Source organism: Osmerus eperlanus, chromosome 18, assembly GCF_963692335.1.
Source record: "Osmerus eperlanus chromosome 18, fOsmEpe2.1, whole genome shotgun sequence".
Lineage (NCBI taxonomy): Eukaryota > Metazoa > Chordata > Actinopteri > Osmeriformes > Osmeridae > Osmerus > Osmerus eperlanus.
In genome coordinates this window covers 4,525,468-4,535,339 of record NC_085035.1, presented here as the reverse complement: position 1 = coordinate 4,535,339, position 9,872 = coordinate 4,525,468, and the positions used below count along the sequence as shown (strand labels likewise).

The 9,872-nt window shown below is 51.2% G+C and overlaps 1 protein-coding gene and 1 long non-coding RNA gene across 2 annotated transcripts in view; both read right to left on the bottom strand.

The window, feature by feature from the left end:
* Positions 1-7,942, bottom strand: part of tcf7l1a (transcription factor 7 like 1a) — a 12,309-nt gene extending 4,367 nt beyond the window's left edge. The window contains exons 1-3 of the mRNA XM_062484120.1: positions 7,032-7,942; positions 6,731-6,800; positions 6,425-6,570 (exon numbers count right to left, since the gene is read on the bottom strand). Coding sequence (XP_062340104.1) covers positions 6,425-6,570; positions 6,731-6,800; positions 7,032-7,217 — 402 coding nt within the window. The 5' untranslated portion in view covers positions 7,218-7,942. The remainder of the gene's footprint in view (positions 1-6,424; positions 6,571-6,730; positions 6,801-7,031) is intronic.
* LOC134038630 (uncharacterized) lies at positions 2,083-3,338 on the bottom strand. The gene is made up of 2 exons (XR_009932670.1): positions 2,586-3,338; positions 2,083-2,511 (listed from the first exon to the last, which is right to left on the bottom strand). It is a non-coding gene; the product is annotated as an uncharacterized LOC134038630 (long non-coding RNA).
* Positions 7,943-9,872: the final 1,930 nt, after the last annotated feature.

Here is a 9,872-nt window from a genome sequence, read left to right as displayed (position 1 = left end):
CAGCTGCACACTCTGGTTGAACCTCTGCAGAGAGAGAGAGAGAGAGAGAGAGAGAGGTGAGAGAGCAGAGACAGGGAGGAAGGAAGTTTAGATAAGAGGCTATAAATGGCCACGCTATCATGGAGGGCAGAGTGGCAGAGAGGAGGAAGAGGGGAAAGGAGGGGCGGGGCGGGGGGGCTACTGCCAAAGCTTTGGACATGCAATACCGGCTTCACTGACTGGTAGACGAACACACACAGACACACAGGCGCGCAACACGCACGCACACACAAAAGTCATGAATAAGGGCCCCATTGTGTAGCAGGTCAAATAAAACTCATAATGAGGACCACAAGGACATAATAAGATTGGAAAGACGCTGTTTGCTTGTGCAGGGTGTGTGTGTGTCTGCGTGTGTGTGTGTTTGTGAGTCTAACTGTTTAGCATCAGTGGCATTTTCGCGCAAAGTGAGGGAATCAAAGCACCACCCATCCCCCCCCATGCCACATCCCTGACCCATCCAATCGCAGCCCCGTACTACCAGCGCCCCCATCCCGCACCCGTCCAATCGCAGCCTGACCCCGCCGGCCCCCACCCACACCGTCGGAGACCCCACTGTTGACCGACTTGTCTGAAACGAGGAGCTCTCTTCGAGCAGACGCGCCCCCCCCCACGCACACACACGTAGAGAACAGGAGAGGGCCTTTGGTGCTCACTCAACTGTGAGTGACGTAAACAGACCCCGGACTCTCACCCCTGACCCCAAGCAACTCCCCCTGCTCCAGCAAGGACAAGAGAGAGGGACAAGAGGAGGGAGGGGGGGGGGGAGTGAGAGCGGGGGGGAATGCAACAGAGGAAGGGGTTGAAGAAGAGGCAGAGAGAAAAAGGGTGGAGAGAGGGAGTGGTGAACAGAAGAAGAGGGGGGGGGGAAGTGAAGTGACAGTGATGAACAGCGCAGGGGAGAGAGGGAACTGTGGGAAAATAGGGATGCTGCTCAACTGCGGATCGTCATCTCCTCCCCCTCTATCCCTCACTCCTTCTCCTCTCCCTCTATCCCTCCCTCCTTCCCCTCTCCCTCTCCCTCTATCCCTCCCTCCTTCCCCTCCCCCTCTATCCCTCCCTCCTTCTCCTCACCCTCTATCCCTCCCTTCCTCCGTCTCCTCACCCTCTATCCCTCACTCTTCTCCTCTCCCTCTATCCCTCCCTCCTTCCCCTCACCCTTTATCCCTCACTCCTTCTCCTCTCCCTCTATCCCTCCCTCCTTCTCCTCACCCTTTATCCCTCCCTCCTTCTCCTCCCCCTCTATCCCTCCCTCCTTCTCCTCCCCCTCTATCCCTCTCTCCTTCTCCTCACCCTCTATCCCTGCCCTCCTTCTCCTCACTCTTTATCCCTCCCTCCTTCTCCTCACCCTTTATCCCTCCCTCCTTCTCCTCCCCCTCTATCCCTCCCTCCTTCTCCTCCCCCTCTATCCCTCTCTCCTTCTCCTCACCCTCTATCCCTCCCTCCTTCTCCTCACTCTTTATCCCTCCCTCCTTCTCCTCACCCTCTATCCCTCTCTCCTTCTCCTCCCCCTCTATCCCTCTCTCCTTCTCCTCACCCTCTCTCCTTCTCCTCACCCTCTATCCCTCCCCTCCTTCTCCTCACCCTTTATCCCTCCCTCCTTCTCCTCCCCCTCTATCCCTCCCTCCTTCTCCTCCCCCTCTATCCTTCTCCTCCCCCTCTATCCTTCTCCTCACCCCATTACCCTCTCTCCTTCTCCTCACCCTCCTTCCTTGTCATTACCCTCCACCCCTCCACCCTCCCCTCCCGCCCTTTCTCCCCAGGCCAGATGGAGCCAGTACAGAGAAAGTGTTCATTCATGAGGATTGTTAACTTCACCTAACACTAAACCCCCCCCCCCCTCCTGCTGCACCCAGCAGGCACACCCTGGCATGGGGGGCAAAGGGTTAGACTGGAGATCTCTACATTATAGCATTTTCACTCTGCTTTAGAGGGCTGTGCATTGTGTTATTAACACACACACACACACTACATAACCCTGGTCCTAGCCTTACACTTCATAACCCTGGTCCTAGCCCTACACTACTCTACATAACCCTGGTCATAACCCTACACTACTCTACATAACCCTGGTCATAACCCTACACTACACTACATAACCCTGGTCATAACCCTACACTACTCTACATAACTCTGGTCATAACCCTACACTACTCTACATAACCCTGGCCATAACCCTACACTACATAACCCTGGTCATAACCCCTACACTACACTACATAACCCTGGTCATAACCCTACATAACCCTGGTCATAACCCTACACTACTCTACATAACCGTGGCCATAACCCTACACTACACAACCCTGGTTATAATCCTACACAACTATACATAACCCTACACTACACTACATAACCCTGGTCGTAACCCTACACTACACTACATAACCCTGGTCATAACCCTACACTACTCTACATAACCCTACACTACTCTACATAACCCTGGTCATAACCCTACACTACACAACCCTGCTCACAACCCTACACTACTCTACATAATCCTGGTCATAACCCTACACTACACAACCCTGGTCATAACCCTACACTACTTTACATAACCCTCCACTACACTATATAACCCTGGTCATAACCCTCCACTGAACAGATAACAGATCAGCAGACTGGTGTGATCCAGCTTGGCCTCGTTCCAGCTGACATCTTCACAGGTCCTCTACTGTCTGCTGTGGCCTTCCTGGAAACACACACTTTTCTGTTGTCTATTCTTCTTAGTGTCTCCATCTTTTTCTGTGTCTTTCTCTACAAACACTTTACATACACACACACACACTCGTTCTGTCCTACTACACACACAGCGAGTGACACACACACACACGCACACAACTCCACCGCACCTGGAGCCTTTACATTGCCGGCCTCCTCCTACACACTCTTCCCACCAATTCATCAGGCCCCTCTTTCTCTAAGCTCTGCACCCTCCCCATCCCCCATCCATGACCCCCTCAGACATATACACAGCAACTTCTACCCAGCAACACACACACACACACACTATCCTGTTTAAACACACTTTCTCACACAGACACACACACACCCCCCATCCCGAGGCCCCAGGAAGCTCTGGCTGTGAGCTCTAACTGAAACCAGCTGTTAGAAATACCAGAATGATGAACACACACACACACACACACACTTCACCCTTGCACAATCAGGGTTTATTACTGCGTGAGGTATGAGGTCACTGTACGGCTGGCGCTGGAAGCAAAAGTTACAGCCTCTTAAAAACACCAAAATACACACACAACTCATCTAGCCGGGGCCTACACTGGCGCACGGGGAGTTCGGATCGGCCTCCGTTCTGGGATGAGAATCGGGGTTTTTAACCGGGAAGAGAGCCCCTTCGATGTGTCTCACAAACGTGGCGCCGCGCGCACGCGCAGGGAGAAGACGCGCTCGCGCGTGACGAGCGCGCCCACGGGGAGAAAACGCGCCTCTTCCCTTTGTCCCATCCGGCGCGGCCCGTCCTCCCCGGGCCGGCCACACCGACAGCGCCCCGGCGGGGGCCATGCCCAAGAAGCTTCCCCATGTCCCTGGGGCAGGGACACGGGCACGAGGGCAGTCTGTTCTGGGGGGTTTTGGGGCGATATTGCTGGAGGGGGGGAACCCCCCCCCCACGTGCGAACGCCGGACCGTAAGGCCCGGGAGAGGCTAGCCGCCAACTGCGCGCCACGCGGGGGGGGGGAATCAAACCCGGGAGCTTCTCGGCGTGAGGCGACCGGGCAAAGTCGTTAAGCCTCGCGCCCTACACAAAGCCCGCAGGGCTGTTGTAGGCGCGTCCTCTCTTATCGGTAACTAGATAGCAGCTTGATCCGGGAAGGAATATGTCGAGTTCGGTTAGCAACCCCTGGGCGACGGGTGAACATGCATGTGCATTCACCCCCCCCCCCCCCCCCCCCCCAAAAAAAGTGCGTGTTTAAACGAGCGGCAAGTGCGCGGGCGCGTGTATGTGTGTGTGGGGGGGGGGGAGAGCGTGTGTAAAGGTTGTTGCTTTTGACAAGCTTCTGTCGCGGTATTTTAAGACCTGAAAGACAATGAGGAGCAAACACAGCCATGGAGGAACGGTCCTGCTGCCAGGAGAGGCTCACTTAAACTAAACAAACAAGGAGACCTTTACACAGCACAGGAGGGAGGCCTGTCAACACCACCTACCCACCGAGAGAGAGAGAGAGAGAGAGAGAGAGAGAGAGAGAGAGAGAGAGAGAGAGAGAGAGAGAGAAGGAGAGCGAGAGAGGAAGCAAGCGAGAGAGAGAGAGAGAGAGAGAAGGAGAGCGAGAGAGGGAGGGAGGGAGGGAGAAAAGAGAAGGAGAGAGAGGGAGGAACTCTCTTTGTCATGGTTGATACAGCATTTTTTTGGGTTTGTTATCTATTCACATCTCTCCACCCTGCTATTCACCGCTGCTCAAGGGTGACACCCAGGTGTGTGTGTGTGGAGGGGCCGTCTCAGACTCCTGGACTTTCCCCCCCCCCCCCCCCCCCCTCCCCCCCTGTCCGAAAACACTTTTCAACAAACTCGACTTTGTTATCGACGTGGGCCAGCGCGCGCGCACTCGCACGCCCCCCAGATGTGTCCGGGACGTGCGAGGCGGACGAACACGGAGAGGTGGCGGGCGCGGCGGCTCGGAGACAGCCTGGCGCGGGCTGTGTGTACGTTCCGCAAGCAGGGGCAGATGAGTACAGTAAACAGGGCCGTGTTATGGGTCAGCTAGCTCCCGGCTAGCGTTAGCATGTTTACCTTCCTCTCAGACGAACGGGCGCGCCACGCACACACACACCAAACACACCCGTTTTTCTTTCTTTTTTTTTTCTTCTTAAACGCCATCCTACTGACAGGGCTGAAAAGTACACAGAGTTTCCATTGTGCCCTGAGAAGTCTGGAGGAAGGGTGAGGAAGGCTGGCGAAGGGGTGGGGTGTGTGAGTGTGGGGGGGAAGGGGGGGGGCTGGCGGAGAATGGGATGGGGGGGGTGTTGGAGTATCAACCCACTCTGCTGACTAAAGTCAACATGTGCCGTTCCCTCCGCACCCATGTGGGCTGAACACACACACGCACGCAGGACGGGAGATAGGTGAGATGCAGGGATGTTACCAGCAAACACCTGATACTGCGTGTGCGTGTGTGTCGTACATCAGTCTGGGTGTCCCGGTGGACCGTGTGTGTAACTGTGTGTTAGTATAATGAGGTGTAATGCTCCCCTGTGGAGACCTGCATGAGGACCATTCACCCCCTGCTAACGACAACAATGACCCATGAACACACGAGGAGGGGAACACACAGGAATGCAGGTGTGCGTGTATCAGTCTGTGTGTGTGTGTGTGTGTGTGTGTGTGTGTGTGTGTGTGTGTGTGTGTGTGTGTGTGTGCAAGGGGCTTTAGCACCACTGCCCTGCATTACAAAGCAGCGAGTAAATCCACCAAAGCAGGCCTTGCTAAAGGATATCACTAACATTAGCGCTGAGACCACCGTTGGCAAACTATGGCAAACATTCTAAACAACAGCACCAAATCCGTCCGTAATTCACCTGACCCGCTAAAACACTGCCCACCCCAGGGCAGGGCATCAACAGAGGCCATTATCTCAACATGAAGGAAGGGGGGGGGGGTTGGGGTTTAGACTTAAAAAACACAAGCACGGTCGTAATCCCCTCTGTGGAACTCTGTGGCAAACCCACCATGTCGCTAGCCCGGTGGCTAACACGGCTGAAACTGTAACTTGGTGGTATGAGGTGGTGACGATGGAAATAGTAGACAGTCACATTCCTGCTGCAGCCAGGCTTTAACAGGGGCTGTGTCGGGGCCTGTCTGGGGCCGCACCAGCACGCATTGTGTTATCACAACAGGTCGAGCACACTCATTCACACGCGTACAACATGTCGGGCTCAAAACTCACAATAGGCCACTTTCATAGACACTGCGAGGACACAGTGCTCGGTCCGGCCAGGCACAGTGTCCTCAGTCATACCAGAGGGGAGGCAGCTCAGTGGAGCTTTTAGAATGACTAACCCTAATGCGGGGACACACAGAACCACACAAAGCCTGTGCGTTCTGAAAGTACCAACTTCTCAATGCATGGCTGCACACAATAAGCACCAGCACCCAGGCTAAAGCCATCCATGCGATCTGTCTCGTCTGTCACTGGTGTGTGTGTGTGTGTGTGTGCAGAAGTTTAGGAGCGCTTGCTTAGGCTTATTTGCCCCTACAGGCAAATATCTCATATCGGCTTAACTCACCCACCCAGAATCACAAAGCACAGTATCGGTGTCTAAAAATCAGGTATCCAAACTCCCAAAACTGTGTTAGTGGAGTAACATTACACACACTTGTTTGCGAGTGTACGTGCACATTTTTGAAGGTGTGTGAGTGATGACTCACCGTCCTGGCTCCGGGAGAAAGGGCTCCATTGGTAAGGTAAGGGTTACCAAGGTTACTGAGGTTAGCGAGGTCTGGGATCATCAGGAATGGATAACCAGCATATGGTGAAGGCTTGAACAATCCTCCATCCTGCTGTCTCCTCAAGGCTGACAGGAAACAATTCAGGAACATGGTCATGGTGTGTGACTGAATTCATAATAGGAAATGCAGGATTGACTTATTACAAATGTCCGTGAGCCCAAGGAGAGAGAGGTCATTTCATTGCTGTAATATAAACTCTAGTGTTCTACAGAGATGGAGTTTTACCTTCGGCAAAGAACTCTCTCTGTCGGACATAACTTTCCAAGTCTGGTCTGGGCCGGGGACGTCTGTCAGCCTGTAGATACACATTGACAGGAAAACAAAGGCAATCACATGATGTCCGTCTCACAAACTGAATTGATCGCTTAGTTGAGTTGATTATTTTACTACTTGAGTAGGTAGCAAATAACACTGCAGCGGGCTAAACTAGCTAGGTAGCTTGCTACGTCGTCGGCTGGCTAAATGTTTTAGCTAGCTGCCTTGAAGCTAGTGTTAGCTAGCTATGCTACTAAGTTAGCTTGCCTACCTCGGAGTCGGAGGAACTGCTGTTGTTTTCGGATTCGTTGACCAGAGAGGACTTGACGTCGTCTAGATCCCGTTCGGCAGAAACATTTTCCGAGATCTTCTCCTCCTGCTCCCCTTCGTCTTTGAAAGATATCAACTCGTCGTTTGCTCCCAAGTCATCCCCTCCTCCACCGTTCAACTGCGGCATGTTGAAATTTGTGTAACAAACTATGTTGTTGTTGTTGCTAGCTAGCTACTGTCTCCGTTTGGACAAACGCATCTATCGAATCCGATTAGATAGCCAGCATATCCTATCCTACTTTAAACCCAGCTACAATGCGAACTCAATTAAAATCTAAGAAAGCTTGCTAGCTTTTCAACTGGCTAATTTCTGTGTAAAGTCGCCAGCCAACATTCAATGCACGTTCATTTTCTTGCTTGTTCAAATTCCTGAGGGTGGGCGCTCGTCTTCCTTCTTGTCGCGTCTCTCCAGACAGGAAAAAGTAGAAACTGCAAGTCACTTAGATTAAAAAACCACACACATCCAGATAGTAAAATCCATATGTGCAAATATTTTTGCTAAACTTGCAACGTTACCAACGATGGAAAAATCGAGAGAAAAAGATAAATGACAAAGAAAGCAGTAAGCTATTGACGCCTGTAGCGAGCGCTGTACACGCGCCACAAAAAAAAGTTTCTGAGCTGTGTGTTCCAGAGGAAATATGTCAGATCCGCAGTCGGCAGTGCTATTTACTTATTTCCCGACGATTATCCAATTTGCACGATGTGTAACGTCCATTGACGGCATTTAAAGAGGTCGTTTCCGCATATTAAAATCCTTGCTGATTCAAGACAAAATGCTTGTTGGTTGTTGTACAGAGGCGTGGGAACGTAGGGCCGCTTGGCGTTTCTGAAGTGGAGTGGAAGGAAAAGCCAGGCCGTCGGGAGAGGCGAGGGGGAGGAGACTAGAAGCGAATGGTCCTGGGCAGATCCAGGATCCGTTTAAACATCCAAAGCTCAAACCTCGCTAATGTTCAGGGAAAATGTCCAACTGATCATAGAACAGTAAGCAATGGCAACAATTTCACCCCAGACTCCAAGGGAGACAAGGGAAGGAAGGGGGAGGTGTTTGGGCGGAAAAACGACCCCTCTTTCAGTTTCTAGGGTGCCGTTCAAAACCAGCCTTCTTGGCCCAGATTGAATAAGGCCGTCCAACTACGAGTTTGGAGTTGTTCCTTGCGCTGATAGATAAATAGAAGACGAAAAACGTATAGAGAAGTCAGATTGTTAGATATATGCACCAGAAGAAGCATTAATGCTGTATAGGACCATGACCTATTTGATTTAAATCTATGTAATCCAAACATTGGACATATCGTGTATGGTCTTCTTGACCATAGTAAACTAACTTGAGATAGCATCAAAAAATCTAACTTCACGAGTTTGCAGCTGTCACATGTTCTAGACATAGAACACGCTATGGGGTTAGTTAGGGGCCACATACATGACCAGCTGGAATAACCATGAATGTGCAACACATGTTAAGGTCATCAGTATGGGTACACAGATCTTAACATTTAGAACAGACCTAAGTAGGAGAGGGAGGGGGGTGTTGGAAAGGAGAAAGAGAGGGAGAATAATGTAAAAGAGAGAGAGAGAATGAGGAAAGAGAACAGGGAGAAAATACTGAATGGAATACATCATTGATGTTATGAAATCATATGATTGTTTTTATGCTGGTTATGAATATGCAATCTTCTGCCATAGAAATCTACATAGCCAAACGAAAACACAGAATGTCTGATTATTGTTCCCGATAAACCAAAGGCCTCCCAAGGATTATCTGGAACACAATGTCATGAGACTTAGAGAGAGAAAAAAAACATAATTTTGCCTGAACCTATATTTGTTTTAACACAACATTGCCTTGCATCACTGCAGAATCAGCATGGTATGAACATTGTCTCTCTCATACGCTCCGCGTCTATGCTTTCTCGTCTGCCAATGTCAGAGTCCAGGACACTGTTTCTGTCATCCCTCTTGGTTCACTGGCTTAACAGTTTGACGCTGTTGGAATTCCAAGTGTAAAAATTCCATGAAAGTGCTTTGTGCAGACAATGTGTGTGTGTCTGTGTGTGCGTGTATTGTTGTTGGTGGCTGGGTGGCTGTAACCAGAGCCTTTGGTTTGTTATCAGCTCTGACATCTCCCAGACTTCCCCACCCCCTCTCTCCCTCTGTTTTCTCTCTCTCTCTCTCTCTCTCTCTCTCTCTCTCTCTCTCTCTCTCTCTCTCTCTCTCTCTCTCTCTCTCTCTCTCTCTCTCTCTCTCTCTTTCTCTCTCTCTCTCTCTCCTCTCTCGCTCTCTCTCGCTCTCTCTCTCCTCCACTCACTGTCCCTCAAGCGCTTTCTCTCTCTCTCACTCCGTCTCCCTCCTTCTCTCCTGCCCTCGTTCTCTTTGTAGCCCTGGGGCTCCAAAGACTTTGAGGGAAGAGCCCTGCCTTTGTCTGCCAGTCAATGTCGTTCTAGATGACAGTGTCTTTTTGTACCTCTGGCCTCATAGGTTTATTTTACCACAGAAGTGACATATAAATCTTCAAATTCACCGCAGCCAACTCAAGCTGGCACACGGTGTGTGTGTGTGTGTGTGTGTTTGTGTGTGTGCCTGTGTAAGTTGTTACTGCTATACAGGTTTATCCAGCTAAAAGCCTGCTAGTGATTTGACCCTTTCAATCATCGAGGATTTGCTCAGTTTACTACTTAAAACTGCCTGCATACCAGAATGTCACCCAGCAGACTGCTGGACAACAGGTCTCTATTTAGCAGAACGGAGAGAAGGGTTCAGTCTTGCCCTGGCTGAGTCAGCA